The sequence below is a fragment of the Oncorhynchus tshawytscha genome, linkage group LG08 (genome assembly GCF_018296145.1).
Source record: "Oncorhynchus tshawytscha isolate Ot180627B linkage group LG08, Otsh_v2.0, whole genome shotgun sequence".
Classification (NCBI taxonomy): domain Eukaryota; kingdom Metazoa; phylum Chordata; class Actinopteri; order Salmoniformes; family Salmonidae; genus Oncorhynchus; species Oncorhynchus tshawytscha.
Genome location: NC_056436.1, coordinates 29,373,114 through 29,393,972, shown reverse-complemented (window position 1 = coordinate 29,393,972; position 20,859 = coordinate 29,373,114). Strand labels below are relative to the sequence as shown.

Sequence of the window (20,859 nt, the reverse complement as noted above, 5' to 3'; positions counted from 1 at the left end):
AGCTGTCGAGAAGGAATTTCACCCATTGGCCTAACCTTCATTAAAATGCCCTTTGAACTGTGATAGGCTTTTGTGCAAACTCCAATGGATGAGATAATTCAAAGAGAATAAATTCCTCTTGTTGTAAAAGAACTGGGATGCTGTGCATTAACTACAGAGCAAATCAATTAAGATTTACTGTGTTTGGTTGCAATTACATTAGCCTCCTTCCCATCAGCAATAGTTCAGATATGCCAAACTGCCACTGAAGATGTTCCATGTCATTCACAAACACTGGATCATCGCAAAGAGTGGCATATATTTTCTCAACTGACCTTCAAGTAAGTGTTTGTATTCGGAGAGACTGTGGCCTTGAATCCATTCTTCAATCTGACTTTCTTTGCCTTTCTTCCAGCACACTTCCCAGAAGAAAATCCACGAGACTGAGCAGAAGAGGAAGGTCAGCAAAAAGCGGCGGTCCATCAGACCATCTTCAGCCTGGACTCAGACTCCTCTGCTCCTCACAAAGGCTGGGCCAGGTCCAAAATATTGCACGATAAAGTCTCAAATGATCTTAAATTCTCCAGCTTCTTCACTTGGAAAGACCTTGAAACAACAAAACATGACATGTATAAGTCCGGCAGTTCAAAAAGAATGAACCTAAACAATGACTGATGCAATGAAAAACATGTGTCCATGCTCATTTAGCTACTCAGACACTGTCACTAATCAGTACCAGCATAGCCAAGAAGACATGTATGAATATTAATGTGTCACACTGGAGGAGTGTTGGGTGATGGGATACGACATGTAATCCAGATTACTTAAATATGCATGAACTGGCAAGGGTCCTAAAAGGTCTCATTACTTGAATCTCATAATCTGAACTAAAGACCACCAAAGACCATAGTGATAAAAACATAGACTAAATGCATTGTGGCATACCCAAAGACAGACTTTCTACAAAAACAACATCTTCCACAAGATACCCATTTGTTATCAGCGCCGCTTTGGAAGCCTTCATCAAGGTTGAAATTATACGGCATTGATATACATATGACCCCTATGAATGACAACTAGGTCGAGGATACTAGGCTGTATCAATAAGGAGGTTTTTTGACAGCACATCACAGAGTGCTGTTTGCTAAAGATCTGACGAGAAATGACACATCTGGAATGGTGAAAGGTTTAGCAATACTGCATAGCTTCAGTAATCAATATGCCTTGATACTGGCTCTTGGGGTTAACTTGTCCTGCTAACGTTACCTGGCTGGTTGACAAAGTAAGGCGATCAATTAATGGAACAAGCAGTTAGTTATGTCGTTATCTCGCTACTCCATGCATGTGTAGAATGGAGAACCGTAGCTAATAACGACCATCATTAGAAACGTGATTAACATGTCTTAGGCTATGCAAAACTAACAAAACTGGCAGGGATGAATATATACCTAGCTACAACATGATTTTAGTTAACGTTAGTTAGATACACAAAAAACATGTCGCATCATCAATTCCTTCAAAACAAGTGCATGATAGCTAGCTAACCTTAGTTGCTGATAGCTAGACTGTGCTAACTAGCGACGTTAACCGTCAATGTCAACGCAAAATAGAAATGTGGTATTCCAAAGCCAAATTCAGTGTTTCAAAACAAATGTGATAATCCACCCGCACGCATAGCTGCGCCAACTATTAATTGAAATACATTACATAGCTAATACAACGTTCATCTCAACAATAACACTTATCATACCTTGCTTGTATTTATCACATTTAGCTAGCCAGCAGCAATCGGAAGTCAAAATGTGCAAAGGCAGCAAACGTCTATTGTTGATGACGTACAAACACAGTTACACGAGGGCTATACTACTAGGGAGATGCAAGAAGTCCGCTGTTGGATAACAAATCATGGTAACGTCGTCCTTTAACTTATCATATTATAATGACATGATACAATGTATATAGTGGTTGTTGATTTAGCTGTTTTAATGATTGAACATGTGTTTCAGTAGTTGTTGATGGGAGTTCGTATGCTTTGTGTTGCTCTGCTACTACTAACTAACCATGAGCTAACGTAACGTGCATTTCTCGATTAACCGTAGCTAGCTAGTAGTTTTTGTTCTTGTTTTTCTTTTTTTGTCCTGACTGTATTATTCCAATATGTGTAATTCAGGGGAAACGGAAGACTAAAAAGTTTGCTTCAATGAAGAGAATGATAAGTTTGAAAGATCAGAGAATGTGAGTTGCTAGCTAGCAAGCTAAGTTACTACCGCCGGTAAACACGAATATGAATGTATATTGTACTTTCTGCACAGGATCATCACACACACACACCATTTAGCGAGCTAACGTTAGTTGACTAACAAACCATGCCAACTTTGTATATACTAATTGTCAAGTTAACAAATTGGCATGGATTGTCAGAAATAACTAGCTTGCCAGTTTGCTTACTAATTGTTCACATATTCCTTTATTTACTTTGAATAAGACATAGCTAACTTATCTATCACGATCTCTCCAGTTTGAATTTCTATGGTAATGACTGTGTTTCTTTAGAAAAGAGAAAGACCGTACCAAAGTACAGGCGAAAAAAAAGAAAGATCCTTCAGAAATAAAGGAAAAAGAAGTGTAAGTACATCTGAGTAAACAAATATAAATGTACCAATAGTTCTTAACTGATATTCAATATATCGTGAACACATGATTGATTATACGTTGATACCTTCTTACTGTGTGCTCACACATTCCTTTCCTACCTGCAGGCCAAAATATCCATCATGTCTGTTCTTCCAGTACAACACTCAGCTTGGTCCCCCTTATCACATCCTTGTCGACACCAATTTCATCAACTTCTCCATCAAGGCTAAACTCGACATAGTTCAGTCAATGATGGACTGCCTGTACGCCAAATGTGAGTATCTGGAAAAGTTTATTCCGCTGAAACTCAATTAATGTAACCCTATTAGGCAATAACTGTATATTTTAAATTATCATCAAGGTATCCCATGCATCACAGACTGTGTAATGGCTGAGATAGAGAAACTGGGGATGAAGTATCGAGTTGCTCTAAGGTAACTAGCCTGTTGTGAAGACCAACACCAGGTACATCTAGACATTCAGACATAAACACATGATCAGAGCACAGGAGGTTGGTGGCACCTTAATTGGGGAGGATGTGCACGTGGTAATGGCTGGAGCGGAATAGGTGGAACAGTATCAAAAACATTAAACACATGGTTTCCATTCCATTTGCTCTGCTCCAGCCATTATTATGAGCCGTCCTCCCCTCAGCATCCTCCACTGGTTTAGAGGGTTATTATCGATGTTCCATAGGGGAAGTATTTGACAGATAAATATTTGTCTGTTTCTGTAGGATAGCCAAGGATCCTCGGTTTGAACGACTGCCATGCACCCACAAAGGAACTTACGCTGATGACTGTTTAGTTCAAAGGGTAACACAGGTAATGTAATTTAATGTACTAAATTGACAATATATTGTACTGATCAAAAATATAAACGCACCGTGTAAAGTGTTGGTCCCATGTTTCATAAGCTGAAATAAAATTTCCATATTGAGAAACCTTATTTCTCTCAAATTGTGCGCACAAATTTGTTTACATCCTTGTTAGTGAGCCTTTATGTTTTTCCAAGGTAATCCATTCACCTCACAGGTGTGGCTTATTAAAAAGATGATTAAACAGCATGATCATTACACAGATCCACCTTGTGCTGGGGACAATAAAAGGCCACTTTAAAATGTGCAGTTTTGTCACACAAAGCCACAGATGTGTCATGTTTTGAGGGAGCATACAATTGGCATGCTGACTACATGAATGTCAAAAGGGTTTACACAAGGTGCTTAAAGTACTTGAATTTGCCACACAAATTCAAGTACTGCAATACCTTAAATCTGACATTTTTGAAGTTGTTCCTTGAATTAAAATGAGAGGAGAACAGAAAAGGATCAAATATGAAAAATATTAGAAAAATGTATTGGTCCTGCTAATTAATTCCCAGGCAGACTACTGAGTTTTGTTCCTTGTTTCGCTCTCTGGTTTCCAGGCAAGCTCAATCATTTCACCCACACTGCCGCTCAGCTAGGCAGGTACAGAACTGACTGAATAGGCACCTCCAAAGGTACATCGATAGCTAAAATGACGGGCAAATGTAGATTCAATCCTGCATGGCTAAATATTTATGTTTTGCCAGACCTAACCAAGGAGCAATGATTCATATATGCTTGTTATGTTCCCCTGGTCCCCCGGATTTACCTTGTTGGCAGCGCATTCATTCACCACTCGCCCAACCATTCGCCCAACATTAAGCAGTTGACCTCAGCAGGAGCAGTTGACTGAAATTAAACAAGCTGTAATCAAAAGATAGGCTGCTATAAGTTCTTATAACAAAATGCATTCTTTATAGAGATTAGTGAGACAGACAGTGGTGAGTCAGGCTGAAATGAAAGAGGCAAAGGAGACACCGAGAGGAAGCATTGAAGCAAGCAGGGAGAGCGGTTATTAGTACAGTGGCAACCAAACTTGGTGTCCGAAACCCATGTGGGATCCCCTAAAATGTAAATATAGTCCCCTGAGATAAGATTAAAAAGATTATCAAACACATTAATAACTTGTTTCTCTTCAAATGGGTATAGAATACAAAAATGTAGAGTCAACTAAGAGCCTTTTACACTTTCAGTATTCACTTTCATGGCATGTGCTGGGACAAATCAAATCAAATTTTATTTGTCACATACACATGGTTAGCAGATGTTAATGCGAGTGTAGCGAAATGCTTGTGCTTCTAGTTCCGACAATGCAGTAATAACCAACAAGTAATCTAACTAACAATTCCAAAACTACTGTCTTATACACAGTGTAAGGGGATAAAGAATATGTACATAAGGATATATGAATGAGTGATGGCAGAGCAGCATAGGCAAGATACAGTAGATGGTATCAAGTACAGTATATACATATGAGATGAGTATGTAAACAAAGTGGCATAGTTAAAGTGGCTAGTGATACATGTATTACATAAGGATGCAGTCGATGATATAGAGTACAGTATATACGTATGCATATGAGATGAATAATGTAGGGTAAGTAACATTATATAACTGGCCATTCCAGTACTAGGTTTCTTCCTAGGTTTTGGCCTTTCTAGGGAGTTTTTCCTAGCCACCGTGCTTCTACACCTGCATTGCTTGCTGTTTGGGGCTTTAGGCTGGGTTTCTGTACAGCACTTTGAGATATCAGCTGATGTACGAAGGGCTATATAAATAAATTTGATATAAGGTAGCATTGTTTAAAGTGGCTAGTGATATATTTACATCATTTCCCATCAATTCCCATTATTAAAGTGGCTGGAGTTGAGTCAGTGTGTTGGCAGCAGCCACTCAATGTTAGTGGTGGCTGTTTAACAGTCTGATGGCCTTGAGATAGAAGCTGTTTTTCAGTCTCTCGGTCCCAGCTTTGATGCACCTGTACTGACCTCGCCTTCTGGATGATAGCGGGGTGAACAAGCAGTGGCTCGGGTGGTTGATGTCCTTGATCTTTATGGCCTTCCTGTAACATCGGATGGTGTAGGTGTCCTGGAGGGCAGGTAGTTTGCCCCCGGTGATGCGTTGTGCAGACCTCACTACCCTCTGGAGAGCCTTACGGTCTGTGGGCGGAGCAGTTGCCGTACCAGGCGGTGATACAGCCCGCCAGGATGCTCTCGATTGTGCATCTGTAGAAGTTTGTGAGTGCTTTTGGTGACAAGCTGAATTTCTTCAGCCTCCTGAGGTTGAAGAGGCGCTGCTGCGCCTTCTTCACGATGCTGTCTGTGTGAGTGGACCAATTCAGTTTGTCTGTGATGTGTATGCCGAGGAACTTAAAACTTGCTACCCTCTCCACTACTGTTCCATCGATGTGGATAGGGGGGTGTTCCCTCTGCTGTTTCCTGAAGTCCACAATCATCTCCTTAGTTTTGTTGACGTTGAGTGTGAGGTTATTTTCCTGACACCACACTCCGAGGGCCCTCACCTCCTCCCTGTAGGCCGTCTCGTCGTTGTTGGTAATCAAACCTACCACTGTTGTGTCGTCCGCAAACTTGATGATTGAGTTGGAGGCGTGCGTGGCCACGCAGTCGTGGTTGAACAGGGAGTACAGGAGAGGGCTCAGAACGCACCCTTGTGGGGCCCCAGTGTTGAGGATCAGCGGGGTGGAGATGTTGTTGCCTACCCTCACCACCTGGGGGCGGCCCGTCAGGAAGTCCAGTACCCAGTTGCACAGGGCGGGGTCGAGACCCAGGGTCTCGAGCTTGATGACGAGCTTGGAGGGTACTATGGTGTTGAATGCCGAGCTGTAGTCGATGAACAGCATTCTCACATAGGTATTCCTCTTGTCCAGATGGGTTAGGGCAGTGTGCAGTGTGGTTGAGATTGCATCGTCTGTGGACCTATTTGGGCGGTAAGCAAATTGGAGTCGGTCTAGGGTGTCAGGTAGGGTGGAGGTGATATGGTCCTTGACTAGTCTCTCAAAGCACTTCATGATGACGGAAGTGAGTGCTACGGGGCGGTAGTCGTTTAGCTCAGTTACCTTAGCTTTCTTGGGAACAGGAACAATGGTGGCCCTCTTGAAGCATGTGGGAACAGCAGACTGGTATAGGGATTGATTGAATATGTCTGTAAACACACCGGCCAGCTGGTCTGCGCATGCTCTGAGGGCGCGGCTGGGGATGCCGTCTGGGCCTGCAGCCTTGCGAGGGTTAACACGTTTAAATGTCTTACTCACCTCGGCTGCAGTGAAGGAGAGTCCGCATGTTTTCGTTGCAGGCCGTGTCAGTGGTACTGGGACCTCACATTTAGGGAAATATAAAGACAAGTTTAATATTATTGCCATGTAAACTAAAATATAAATGCAACAATTTCATAGATTTTACTGAGTTACAGTTTATATAATTCAACATCATCAGTACTGACTTACCACTCGTGTATGTAGTGACAAGTTCTGTTTAAGGTTGTGATGTATAGTAAGTTATGGAGATATTCTGCCATCCGGTGGTGACTAGAAACGATTGCATAAAATCAATTTGTAATAGTTCATATTATTTTTATTTCACCTGTATTTTACCAGGTACGCCAGTTGAGAACAAGTTCTCATTTGCAACTGCGTCCTGGCCAAGATAAAGCAAAGCAGTGTGACAAAAACAACAAAGAGTTACACATGGGATAAACAAATGTACAGTCAATAACACAATACAAATGTACAGTGTGTGCAAATTTAGTAAAATTAGGGAGGTAAGGCAATAAATAGGCCATAGTGGCGAAATAATTACAATTTAGCATTAACACGAGTGATCTATGTGCAGATACTGGGGTGCAAAAGAGCAACAACAACAAAAATAACAATATGGGGATGAGGTAGTTGGGTGGGCTATTTACAGATGGGCTGTGTACAAGTGCAGTGATCCGTAAACTGCTCTGACAGCTGATGCTCAAAGTTATTGAGGGAGATATGTCTCCAGCTTCAGTGATTTTTGCAATTTATTCCGGTCATTGGCGGCAGTGAACTGGAAGGAAAGGCGGCCAAAGGGGGTGTTGGCTTTGGGGATGACCAGTGACATATACCTGCTGGAGTGTGTGCTACAGGTGGGTGTTGCTATGGTGACCTGAGATAAGATGCTATCATGACCAGTGAGCTGAGATAAGGCAGTGCTTTACCTAGCAAAGACTTATAGTTGACCTGGAGCCAGTGGGTTTGGCGATGAATATGTAGCGAGGGTCAGCAAACGAGAACATACAGGTCGCAGTGGTGGGTAGTATATTGGGCTTTGGTGACAAAACGGATGGCACTGTGATAGACTAAATCCGATTTGTTGAGTAGAGTGTTAGAGGCTATTTTGTAATTGGCATCGCCAACGATCGGTATGATAGTCAGTTTTACGAGGGTATGTTTGTGTAACAGTATGACTTTCGACCGTTCCCTCGCCCATACCCGGGCTCGAACCAGGGACCCTCTGCACACATCAACAACAGTCACCCACGAAGCATCGTTACCCATCGCTCCACAAAAGCCGCGGGAACCACTACTTCAAGGTCTCAGAGCAAGTGACGTCACCGATTGAAACGCTATTTAGCGCGCACCACTGCTAACTAAGCTAGCTGTTTCACATCTGTTACATTTGGCAGCATGAGTGATGGATACTTTGTTGCGAAATAGCCCATTTAATTTTGGATTGGAGATGCTTAATGTGAGTCTGGAACGAGAGTTGACAGTCTAACCAGACACCTAGGTATTTTGTAGTTCTCCACATTTTCTAAGTCAGAACCATCCAGAGTAGTGATGCTAGTCGGGCGGGTTTGTGCGGTCAGCGATCGGTTGAAGATGCATGCATTTAGTTTTATTAGCATTAAAGAGCAGTTGGAGGCCACGGAAGGAGTGATGTATGGCTATAAAGCTCGTTTGGAGGTTTGTTAACACAGTGTCCAAAAAAAGGCCAGATGTATACAGAATGGTGTCGTCTGCGTAGACGTGGATCAGAGAATCACCCGCAGAAGGAGCGACATCATTGAAAAGAGTCGGCCCGAGAATTTAACCCTGTGAAACCCCTGCCAGAGGTCCGGACAACAGGCCCTCCAATTTAACACACGGAACTCTATCTGAGAAGTAGTTGGTGAACCAGGCGAGGCAGTCATTTGAGAAACCAAGGCTATTGAGTCTGCCGATAAGAATGCGGTAATTGCCAGAGTCATAAGCCTTGGCCAGGTCGATGAATACGGCTGCACAGTACTGTCTTTTATCGATGGCGGTTATGATAACATTTAGAACCTTGAGCGTGGCTGAGGTGCACCCATGACCAGCTCGGAAACCAGATTGCATAGTGGAGAAGGTACGGTGGGATTAGAAATGGTCGGTTATCTGTTTGTTAACTTGGCGTTCGAAGACTTGATAAAGCCAGGGCAGGATGGATATAGGACTGTAACAGTTTGGGTCTAGAGTGTCTCCCCCTTTGAAGAGGGGGACGGTCCTTGAAAATAAATATTAATGCTTGAAAAAGTACTTAAGTCCTTGAATTTGACTTGCCACTGTCTCTTCGAATCCTGTGTCCACCAGAGCTGTTACCAGATAACATAATTTTAATTTCTCTACCATAAACTGCCTCCAATGTCAGTTGAGATAATTTGGCAGTACGTCCAACCGGCCACACAACCACAGACCACGCGTAACCAGGCCAGCCCAGGACCTCTATATCCAGCTTCTTCACCTGCAGGATCGTCAGTGACCAGCTATCCGGACAGCTGATGAAACTGGGTTTGCACAACCAAAGAATTTCTGCACTAACTGTCAGAAAACATCTCATGGAAACTCATCTGCTTGCTCGTCATTCTCACCAGTGTCTTGACCTGACTGCAGTTCGGCATTGTAACCCACCTCAGTGGTTAAATTCTCACTGTCGATGGCCACTGGCATGCTGGAGAAGTGTGCCTTCACGGCTTAATCACGGTTTCAACTGTACTGGGCAGATGGCAGACAGCGTGTATGGTGTCATGTGGGTGAGCGGTTTGCTGATGTCAATGTTGTGAACAGAGTGCCCCATAAAATTGCATTTTATCAATGGCAATTTTAATGCACAGAGATACTGTGACGAGATCCTGAGGCCCATTATCGTGCCATTCATCCGCTGCCATCACCACATGTTTCAGCATGATAATGCACAGCCCCATGTCGTGAGGATCTGTACACAGTTCCTGGAAGCTGTCCTGCATACTCACCAGACATGTCACCCATTGAGCATGTTTGGGATGCTTGGATCGACGTGTACAACAGTGTGTTACAGTTCCCGCCAATATCCAGCAACTTCGCACAGCCATTGAAGAGGAGTGGGACAACATTCCACAGGCCACAATCAACAGCCTGATTTCCATGAGGCAAATTGTGGTTATACCAGATACTGTCTGTATTTTTTTCTCCGCGCCCCTACCTTTTTAAAGGTATCTGTGACCAACAGATGCATATCTGTATTCCCTGTCATGTGAATTCCATAGATTAGGGCCTTGTTTATTTCAATGGCCTGATTTCCTTATATGAACTGTAAACTCAGTAAAAATCTATGAATTTGGTCCATGTTGCATTTTATATTTTTGTTCTGTGTATATTAGGTGAACCCTGTAGTTATTAGAACACTGGTTTTCTACCAGAGAAGAGCATCAATGAAATTGTGTGTCTTTCACAGCACAAGTGCTACATCCTGGCAACTGTGGACAGAGACCTGAAGAGAAGAATCAGAAAGATCCCAGGAGTACCCATCATGTACATCTCCAACCATAGGTCAGAATTAACATATTACTAGTGTTCTAGTGCACAGCCATTTTGCCCTCAGAACCGCCTCAATTTGTTGGCGCATGGACTCCACATGGTGTCGAAAGCGTTCCACAGGGATGCTGGCCCATGTTGACTCCAACACTTCCCACAGTTGTCAAGTTGGCTTGATGTCCTTTGGGTGGTGAAGCATTCTTGATACACACAGGAAACTTGTGTGAAAAACCCAGCAGCGTTGCAGTTTTTGACACAAACCAGTGCGCCTGGCACCTAATACCATACCCCGATCCAAGGCACTTACATTTTTTGTCTTGCCCGTTCACCCTCTGAATGACACACATACACAATCCATATCTCAAGGCTTAAAAATCCTTCTTTAACCTGTCTCCTCCCCTTCATCCACACTGATTTGAAGTGGATTTATCAAGAGACCAATAAGGGATCATAGCGTTCACCTGGTTAGTCTGTCATGGAAAGAGCAGGTGTTCTTAATGTTTTTTACACTCAGTGTATGGCAGTAAAATGTATAGCAAGGTAAAATACCTTATACCATGATCTTTAAACCATGTCTAACAATATTTATTCACAGGTTCAACATTGAAAGAATGCCTGATGACTATGGTGCTCCAAGATTTTAACATTCAATGGATGGAAATCGGATTTAAATTCCAGTTGGACTGTGGCTTCTGTCGAGGAGGATTTGATTTGTTTACCTGCTTATTGTATATTATCAAAGGACTTGAGTTTATGCTGGGGGTTTTTTGTGAAAAAGGGAATGATGACATAATATTTTTTGCAAGCTTATTCTGGCTGTGTTTTTCTTACCAATCCAAACCTAATTTTTGTCCCATAAAAGTGCAATAAATGAATGGAAGAAGTAAAATGTCTCCAGTTTTTCTATTATAGTACTCCTAGAGCTTTGATAACTTGGAGAATGCATTTATTATACAGTAAACCCTTGAGCTTTGCTGCATGTAAAGTTTCCAAGAATGATGCCAATACAATATATTTGCTGTTAATATAATAGCTGCCCACTGTGCTGGCATTATATCAAGTACCGTCATTGCAGTTCACAGTATATTTATCAATAGACTAAGGCATTTTCCGCTCATCATTTGTCTGTAATAGAGGAGTAATTTTGTTTGGCTGACGCCACCCACAGTAGACGATATGTGCATGTCGTGGAAGCTGTAATCCGTCAGATAGAGCATGCGCAGCTGGGAGTGTCTGGGAGTGTCTGAGCGGCGCAATATTGTAGCAGGCATGAGATCAGCACTCGCTACTGTGAAGCCATGGGCGTTCAAACTGGACAATGACTTGGACTGACAAGAATATGATGTCAAATGGACTAGACTGAAATGCGCCACCGGCTAAGCAGAGTGTCGAAGAAATGTCCAATCGAATCTTTCCCGGCGTTTTGGATATAGACGGAATCCCTGCTCTGGGATAACGGTGCCGGGTATTAGTGATTTGTAATAAGGTAGTTTGTTGTGGCCTACCCTGTTGGAAGACTGCTATTTTTTCCCCCGTTATGTTGTAGGCATTGTGTGTATTCATTATTTCCAAGGTGCTGAATTTTTCATCAATGTTGCAGGCCTAGTATAGTGTGTTTAATGTTGGCTGCCAATTCACGCCTTTCCTAGTTTTGATAATTTTTGTGTAGTTTCATGTTTTTCAGTGATATACTTGACTTAATTTGCATCTTATAGATCATTGTGATTTTTATAAAGTGCCAATAACCATGTTGATCAGATAGTGATTATGACTTGAGGTAGCAAAAATTCCCTTTAATCTCTGATTTTGGAAGCATTTGTTAATGTTTTTGAAGTTGAACTCATCTGACAATTTAAGTGGACAATTGTAACAACATATGGAACATATTTTCAAGACAGTGTGCCATTTTGTTCATGAGAGGCACAGTATTTGAATTGGCAGGCTAATAGGCTACAGCCTGCAGTTTTGCAAAGTCCTACATATCCAGCGGGCCATGAATTGCTCATGTTTCTCACCTGCTGTGGGAGTGTTACTTGCTGAGAAACTGCAATCAGATTGACAGTTAAAGGGCGAGGCTGTAAGCCATTTGTGCCAGCCAGGTTCCAGGACTGGGGTCCGTTGTGTGGCGGGATGCTGAGGACCACAGTGGGGTGTGTGGGGGTGGAGGAGAGAGATGAGGAGCAGGAGGATGAAGGTGAAGAGGACTTGCGGGATGGAGGTGTGCCCTTCTTTGTGAACAGGGGAGGCCTACCGGTGGATGAGGAGACTTGGGAGCAGATGTGGAGGCATGTGGCCCGGATTCACCCTAATGGTGAGGCCATAGGGAAACGCATCCGGGGAGCCAGTGATCTGCCCAAGGTAGGATGAAGGTGAAGTCCTGACCTAGCTAGACACCCTGCCTGACTGTTGAGAACTCTACAGGCTGCACTCGTACGCAGACTTTGTCAATAGCCCCCCCCAGAAATATAGGCCTAGACACTGTTTCAGTAATATGCACATCAGTCACATTTATTTCAAGTAAACCATCATTCAAGATTGAGATAAACATAAAGTAAACGGTTCAGGAGGATATATTTTCCAATAGCATATGGGCTTAGTGTATTATGCTACATGAACTTCATCAAATTGACACTTACTGTCAATAGAGTGAATAGCTGATTATGCAGAATGATGGTAACGGAGTGATTCAGTTACGGCCCGTCTAATTGTACAACGGTCATTTAAACGCTACATATTTCTGTCATGTAACATACAGGCATGCAGAATCCAGTTGAGCTGTCCATGCCTTCTCCTCACCTGGATATAATACATTCAGTAAATCAACCATATGAATGCAAAGTTAATTGACTATATAGTACATTTGGAAAGTATTCAGACACCTTCCCTTTTTCCACATTTTGTTACGTTTCAGCATTATTTTAAAATTGATTAAATAAAAACATTTCCTCATCAAGCGACACACAATATCCCATAATGACAAAGAAAAAACAGGTTTTTAGACATTTTAGCAAATATATTAAAAATCAAACTGAAATACCTTATTTACATAAGTATTCAGACCCTTTGCTATGAGACACAAAATTGAGCTCAGGTGCATCCTGTTTCCATTGATCATCCTTGAGATGTTTCTACAACTTGATTGGAGTCCACCTGTGGTAAATTCAATTGATTGGACATGATTTGGAAAGGCACAGACCTGTCTATATAAGGTCTCACAGTTGACAGTGCATGTCAGAGCAAAACCAAGCCATGAAGTCAAAGGAGTTGTCTGTCGAGCTCCGAGACAGGATTGTGTCAGGGAGGTGATCAAGAACCCGATGGTCGCTCTGACAGAGTTCCACTGTGGAGATGGGAGAAACCTCCAGAAGGACAACCATCTCTGCAGCACTCCACCAATCAGGCCGTTATGGTAGAGTGGCCAGACGGAAGCCACTCCTCAGTAAAATACACAACAGCCTGCTTGGACTTTGCCAAAAGACACCTAAAGGAATCTCAGACCATGAGAAACAAAATTGAACTCCTTGGCCTGAATGCCTAGCATCACGTCTGGGGGAAATCTGGCACCATCCCTACAGTGAAGCATGGTGGTGGCAGCATCATGCAGTGGGTATGTTTTTCAGCGGCAGGGACTGGGAGACTAGTCAGGATCGAGGGAAAGATGAATGGAGCAAAGTACAAAGAGATCCTTGATGAAAACCTGCTCCAGAGTGCTGAGGACCTCAGACTGGGGCGAAGGTTCACCTTCCAAAAGGTCAACGACCCTAAGCACACAGCCAAGACAATGCTGGAATGGCCTTGGGACAAGTCTCTGAATATCCTTGACTGGCCCAGTCAGAGCCTGGTCTTGAACCCGATCGAACATCTCTGGAGAGACCTGAAAATAGATGTGCAGCAACGCTCCCCATCCAACCTGACAGAGCTTGAGAGGATCTGCAAAGAAGAATGGGAGAAACTCCTCAAGTACAGGTGTGCCAAGCTTGTAGCGTCATACCCAAGAAGATGTGAGGCTGTAATCGCTTTAACAAAGTACTAAGTAAAGGGTCTGTATACTTATGTAATATTTCAGTTTTTTATTCTAAAACCTGTTTTTGCTTTGTCATTATGGGGTATTGTGTGTAGATTGACAATGAAAAAACCCCAATTTAATCCATTTTAGATTAAGCCTGTAACGTAACAAAATGTGGAAAAAGTCAAGGGGTCTGAATACTTTCCGAAGGCACTGTATGCTTGAAGACATCCACGGACTATTGTCAATGATGGGTTGTTTGTTTTCGTTAAGTATACTAAGTGTGTCTCCGACTGCACATTCCAGTTAGGAATTTCATTATACAAAATTACATTATTTTCGGACCAAAACCAAGTGGATAAAGCTGTCAAATATATACATTACAGACCACGCAGATAAAAATGTCACTAGATTGTCACAGCAACCTTTCAGTTAAACCTCATCACACTTAACCGTTAGGTTACCTGCCACCCATAGACTCGCCATAGGGAACAATTAAGATAATGATCATGGGTTAAAAGTTTAAAAAACATGGTTGTTAGGTTAAACAAGTGGACATTCTCCAACTCTGTAAATATAGGGATTGTGTGATATTAATGCCTCTGGTTGTGCTCTGCCTCTCCCCCATAGATTCCAACACTGAGTGTGCCTACATACCAGCCGACCACCAGTATCCCACAGCGCTTAGAAGCCATACAGAAATATATCAGGGATTTGCAGTATCCTTTGCCTGGAATGATAGAACTGCTTGTCACTATTGCCAAGCTCTGAACCAATCAATGATAGCCCAGGTAGCCTAGATAAAGCTATGACTCTTCATTGGACCTCAAGGTGCAGTTGTTTGTCATGGTCAGTTTTTATGATTGACAGGGTGGGCTGAACAGTTTAGGACATATCCAGATATGTCAACAAAATATACATTAGGTTGAGCAAACAAACTCAATTTCCATGCATGATGCAAGCACACTCTGCTCTGGGTTTGAATTCAAGATGGGTCTTCTGAAATATGTGTTAGCCATGCACTGTATTATGTATTGCTTTAAGCTTCATACATCATTCATAGATATAGGCACAAGCTGATTCCATGCTATTGGAAACTGGCCCACACACAGTAGATGTACTGAATAAGTATTATGGTGGTGACCGACCAGTATAATAGTTCATATATACTTCATACTTGTTTGACTCTGTCTTTTTAGGACAATATGTATGTTCGAAACATGTCACAACATCTCAGAATGTAGGCCATGTTTAGGCTATAATCTATTTTAAGCATAAACATTAGCACCTCTCAGCTCAAGAAGCTCATCCATAATTCACAAATGAGGAAGTATGAATATCAGAAATCACTTAGCATGGTTTTATTCCCCATGAGAATATGTTTAGTTGTGTTTGAACAGTTCCATGTTGTTTCACTCCCTCTGCATTCTTTGTACTTAACAATACCCTACAGGTACAATCACACAGGAACACAGTTTTTTGAAATCAAGAAGAGCAGGCCTCTTACTGCGTAAGCACAGTTTCTTCTATCCAATTAATGTTTCCTAACGTTTCGTTTTAGCTTAGCTCTTTGATGATCCTAAGTGTTTGTAAATGTCAGACAGTGTAAATGACATGACTGTTGTCTGCCAGAGAGAATCTCCGGGTTTGACGAAATAGCTTTTCCTGGAGCTGCAGAGAGGCCACAGAGGCAGCAAACAGAAGAAGCAGCTGAGGATGTTTACCAATTGCTTCCTAGTTGCGCTGATCATGACAGAAGCTGAAGGAACTGGATATCTGGATCAGCTGTATGTCTGTTGCACCCCAGGACTGAGGGAACAGGAACTGTTATCATAGCCTAATAGGATCTGTTTCCCGGGCAGGAGCTTCTAGTACATTTTGCTTGCTCATCCACTCAGTTTGTGACCAGACGATTTTATTTCAATGTTCCTCAAAGTGCCAGTTTTCTAAGCTTTGAGATCTTTTTTAGTAATCAATAGTTTTCTCTAAAGGAGGTAATCATTTTCTCTTTGCATGCATGCACATGTCCTGCAATGTGTGCAAATGTCCTTCAGGCCATTTAGAATCCATGTTTAGAATTATTACCTTAGTGTAGACTATTGTTGCTTTTCCTTCAGGTCTTTTCTAACCCTCATTCTGTGTAGGTTGATGGACATCGCCAAGGAGATGATCCGGGAGTCACTACCAATCAAGTGTCTGGAGGCAGTGATCCTTGGAATGTATCCTTTCCTTTAATTAGCTTAGGTATTCCAAGGGTCACACTGACAGCACGTGGAAATTGGAATGAGTTTCTTATGCCTGTGTTTTTACCTGCACATCATTTTTTGTCAAATTTTGGAGACTTAGGAATGGGGTGAGGATAAATGATGACCTGGAAATGTTGTTTTCCAACTGAGTGTTTATGGGAAACTAAAAATAACCCAGAGTGATGCCACAAACAGTGTGGTAACAGGGATTTAGATAAGACAAAGCTTTATGGGCACAACCAGGGCATCCAAGTATTATGTGATTAGAACAGACTCGTGTGCTTACAGTCTGAGACTACTGTATGTGACTAATGTATTCTTGTTTAAAAACCAGATCATTGGGGCTTGAAAACTGTTGTTGTCTATGTTACCCTGTAAAGGAGCAGTCCAGTGTGAGCATACAACCAGGTAAGTTATAATAGGGGTTTCCATTTCCTTGACCTTGCCTGTCCCAGTTACCTCAGCAACAGCATGCCGGGTGTGGAGCGCTTCCCCCTCAGCTTTAAAACGCAGTTCTCAGGGAACCACTTTTGCCACATCGTGCTGGGGATGCACAGCGGTGGCCGCTTCGGAGCACTGGGCATCAGCCGGCGGGAGGACCTCATGTTCAAACCCCTGGAGTTCCGCACGCTGGCTGACCTGGTGCAGGAGTTTGAGGGGGCCTACAGGGGCTACTGGCACACCTTGAGGAAGGTGAAGATTGGTCAGTATGTGTCCCATGACCCCCACAGTGTGGAACAGATAGACTGGAAACACTCCATAATAGACGTGGACAAACTGACCAAGGAGGAGCTGCGGAGAGAGCTGGAGAGACACACCCGGGACATGAGGCTGAAGGTACGGGACCAGGGATACAGAGATCATCTGTTAAAGAGTGTTGGGGTGTGATGGGATGTACAGCACTAAAGCAGGACATGTTCACACATCCAGGAAGGATCCTGGGGACTGAGATGGAAAATGTCCATGAACCAAACCAGTCAGCTTCCTTATTAGAGAATTCTAGTGATTGCATTAGCTCCAACCAGTGGTGGGAAAAGTACCTAACTGTCATACTTGAGTAAAAGTAAAGATACCGTGATAGAAAATGACTTAAGTAAAAGTCACCCAGAAAAATACGACTAGAGTAAAAGTCTAAAAGTATTTGTTTTTAAATATACTTAAGTATCAAAAGTCAATGTAACAGCTAAAATATACTATAAAATAAATAATAAATAATTTCAAATATCTTATATTATGCAAACCAGAAGGCACCATTTTCTTGTTTTTAAAATTTACGGATAGCCAGGGGCACGCTTCAACACTCAGACATAATTTACAAACAAAGCATGTGTTTAGTCCACCAGATCAGAGGCAGTAGGGATGACCAGGGATGTTTTCTTGATAAGTGTGTGAATTAGACAACTTTCCTGTCCTGCTAAATTAATGCAAATGTAATGAGTACTTTTGGGTGTCAGGGAAAACGTATGGAGTAAAAAGTACATCATTTTCTTTAGGAATGCAGGGTAGCTTAGTGGTTAGAGTGTTGGACTAGTAACTGGAAGGTTGAAAGTTCAAACCCCCGAGCTGACAAGGTACAAATCTGTCGTTCTGCCCCTGAACAGGCAGTTAACCCACTGTTCCTAGGCCGTCATTGAAAATAAGAATTTGTTCTTAACTGACTTGCCTAGTTAAATAAAGGTAAAATATATTTAAAAAATGTAGTGAAGTAAAAGTTGTCAAATAAATACAAATAGTAAAGTCCAGATATATACTGTAAATAAAAAAAACGACTTAAGTAGTACTTTAAAGTATTTTTACTTAAGTAAATTACACCACTGGATCTAACTGAGACTGAATTAGTCTGCAGCATATCACTGTACCAGCACTGAATTTAGATTAGTGTCAAATTAAATTGGGATGCATGTGAGCTACATTAGATCTGAATCTATGTGAGAGGGAAGCACAAGGGGATCGTTGAATGTGACTCCATCCTGAGCAGATGGAAAGCCCTTAATCACAGAGTTGCTGACCTCCTTTTGACCCGTCATGCATGATGATATGGAGTTGACCTGCCAATTCAGGAGCTATCATCCTCAAATGAGGATCTCTCATGGGCTATCATCCCAAACAGTAATGAAAGGAGCCTTACGCAGGGCCCTGTGAATAATAATAACTAATGTGATGACATTTCTCTGCTCCATTGTGAGTCACGCATGGCTGCCTCAATCAATCAATGGCTGATCCTTTATAGCAAGGGCTCTCACCCAATGGCCGCACTCACAATCACATTAAAGATGGGGCCGATTTTACCGTCATCACCGTCAAAACTGTGCCTCCTTCAGCACAATAGGGCCTCACTGAGGTGCTCGCTCACCTTAGCACTACTCTAAGTAATTGAAAGCTGATGATCTGTGTGTGTGTGTGTGTCTATCTATACGCATGTGTCCTTCCTCCTCCCTACTCTGCATAAATGGTGTGCTGAATTTTAAAATAAACGTTTAGTAATTGCACTTCTCCTTAGTATACACGGTGGATATGACCAGAACTCAACTTGTAAGCATTTGTACCTCTACCTTTGTGTTGCCCCTTGTTGTTACTGTGAGGTAAACAGAACTGTGTGATTGTCTTTCAGATTGGAAAGGCTGCGCCCCCTTCACCCACCAAAGACAGGAAGAGTAGCATGGGCTCGCCCCTCCGTAACCCAGGCAGCCCCATGCGCAGGAACAGCCGCATCGAGAGACGGTAATACTGAATACTGATTGTGCAATGTAGTCAGATATCAGGAGCTGCTTAGTCTCACTATAGTCTCTCTGACAGCACAGTAAATACTCGTTAAGTCAATAAACAAGATGCTAGCTGTAGTGGAGATGGCCCTGCACTGATCTGAACAAGCACTAGAGGCTATAAGTCCTATGATGGTGTAGTTCAAGAGGCATCTCTGAACAGTAATCTCTCAGTTTTAATCTGTGTCATGAGAAATCATATATATCTTTTTTGGGGGTTTTACAGTCCATCTGGAGAGAAGAAAGTTCTTGATCCGAAGCCGCCACCAGACATGAATGGATATCAGATTCGAGTGTGAGGAGGATTTCACTTCATAAAATCATCCTGCAAAAACAAGATCTTAGAATGGTGGGGTTCTGTCTGACAAAAGGTTTGTTCTGGGGAATGGGGCTTTTGTGTTCAGTTTTCCAAATAGGTTTGTACCGTGTAAGCAATTTATTTTGGGTATTTTGCATTCAACAAACGTGAGGTATACTGTACAGAGCATGGCCATGTCAATAACTGATTATTGACTAAATGTACAGTACTAGTCAAAAGTTTGGACACCTACTCATTCTAGGGGTTTTCTTTATTTTTATTATTTTCTACATTGTAGAATAATAGTGAAGACATCAAAACTATGAAATAACACATATGGAATAATGTAGTCACCCAAAAATATATTTTATATTCTTCAAAGTAGCCACCATTTGCCTTGATGACAGCTTTGCACACTCTAGGCATTCTCTCAACCAGCTTCATGAGGAATGCTCTTCCAACAGTCTTGAAGGAGTTCCATCAGTTCCACCAAAATCATCTCAACTGGGTTGAGGTTGGGTGATTGTGGAGGACAGGTTATCTGATGCAGCACTCCATCACTCTCCTTGGTCATTGTCTTGTTGAAAAACAAATGATAGTGCCACTCAGTGGAAACCAGATGGGATGGCATATCGCTGCAGAATGCTGTGGTAGCCATGCTAGTTAAGCATGCCTTGAATTCTAAATAAATCACTGACAGTGTCTCTAGCAAAGCACCATCACACCTCCTCCATGCTTCACGGTGGGAACCACACATGCAGAGATCATCCGTTCACCTACTCTGCATCTCACAACAACACGGTGGTTGGAACCAAAAATCTCCGATTTGGAATCATCAGACCAAAGAACAGATTTCCACCGGTCAAATGTCCATTGCTCGTGTTTCTTGGCCCAAGCAAGTCTCTTCTTCTTATTCATGTCCTTTTATTTGCGACAATTCGACCATGAAGGCCTGATTTACGCAGTCTCCTCTGAACAGTTTAAGTTGACATGTCTGTTACTTAAACTCTGGGAAGCAATTATTTTGGCTGAAATCTGAGGTGCAGTGAACTCTAATGAACTTGTCTTCTGCAGCAGAGGTGACTCTGGTTCTTCCTTTCCTGTGGCGGTTCTCATGCGAGCCAGTTTCATCATAGCGGTTGATGGCTTTTGACATTTTCCGTATTGACTGACCTTCATGTCTTAAAGTAATGATAGACTGTCATTTCTCTTTGCTTATTTGAGCTGTTATTGTCATAATATGGACTTGGTCTTTTACCAAATAGGGCTATCTTCT

General features: G+C 42.3%; 3 protein-coding genes across 4 annotated transcripts in view; 2 read left to right on the top strand and 1 right to left on the bottom strand.

Annotated features, from left to right (window-relative positions):
- Nucleotides 1-1,825, bottom strand: part of LOC112256686 (apoptosis-resistant E3 ubiquitin protein ligase 1) — a 34,141-nt gene extending 32,316 nt beyond the window's left edge. Inside the window, exons 1-2 of one of the 2 annotated variants that reach the window (XM_024430102.2) lie at nt 1,730-1,825; nt 315-585 (exon numbers count right to left, since the gene is read on the bottom strand). In XM_024430102.2, coding sequence (XP_024285870.1) covers nt 315-462 — 148 coding nt within the window. In that variant the 5' untranslated portion in view covers nt 463-585; nt 1,730-1,825. Of the gene's footprint in view, nt 1-314; nt 586-1,524; nt 1,637-1,729 lie in introns of those variants that run through there. The other variant, XM_024430103.2, reaches the window with a different exon arrangement.
- On the top strand, nt 1,780-11,160 carry LOC112256687 (rRNA-processing protein FCF1 homolog). The gene is made up of 8 exons (XM_024430104.2): nt 1,780-1,887; nt 2,150-2,214; nt 2,533-2,604; nt 2,739-2,887; nt 2,975-3,047; nt 3,350-3,437; nt 10,192-10,286; nt 10,867-11,160. The coding sequence occupies exons 1-8, from the start codon at nt 1,885-1,887 to the stop codon at nt 10,913-10,915; spliced, it is 594 nt and encodes a 197-aa protein (XP_024285872.1). The 5' UTR covers nt 1,780-1,884; the 3' UTR covers nt 10,916-11,160.
- Nucleotides 11,161-11,512: 352 nt separating this feature from the next.
- Nucleotides 11,513-19,881, top strand: vash1 (vasohibin 1). Its single transcript, XM_024430706.2, has 7 exons — nt 11,513-12,629; nt 14,908-14,996; nt 15,731-15,787; nt 16,422-16,496; nt 16,979-17,360; nt 19,135-19,244; nt 19,512-19,881. Exons 1-7 carry the CDS (start codon nt 12,402-12,404, stop codon nt 19,582-19,584), a joined length of 1,014 nt encoding a protein of 337 aa, XP_024286474.1. The 5' UTR covers nt 11,513-12,401; the 3' UTR covers nt 19,585-19,881.
- The last annotated feature ends 978 nt before the right edge of the window (nt 19,882-20,859 follow it).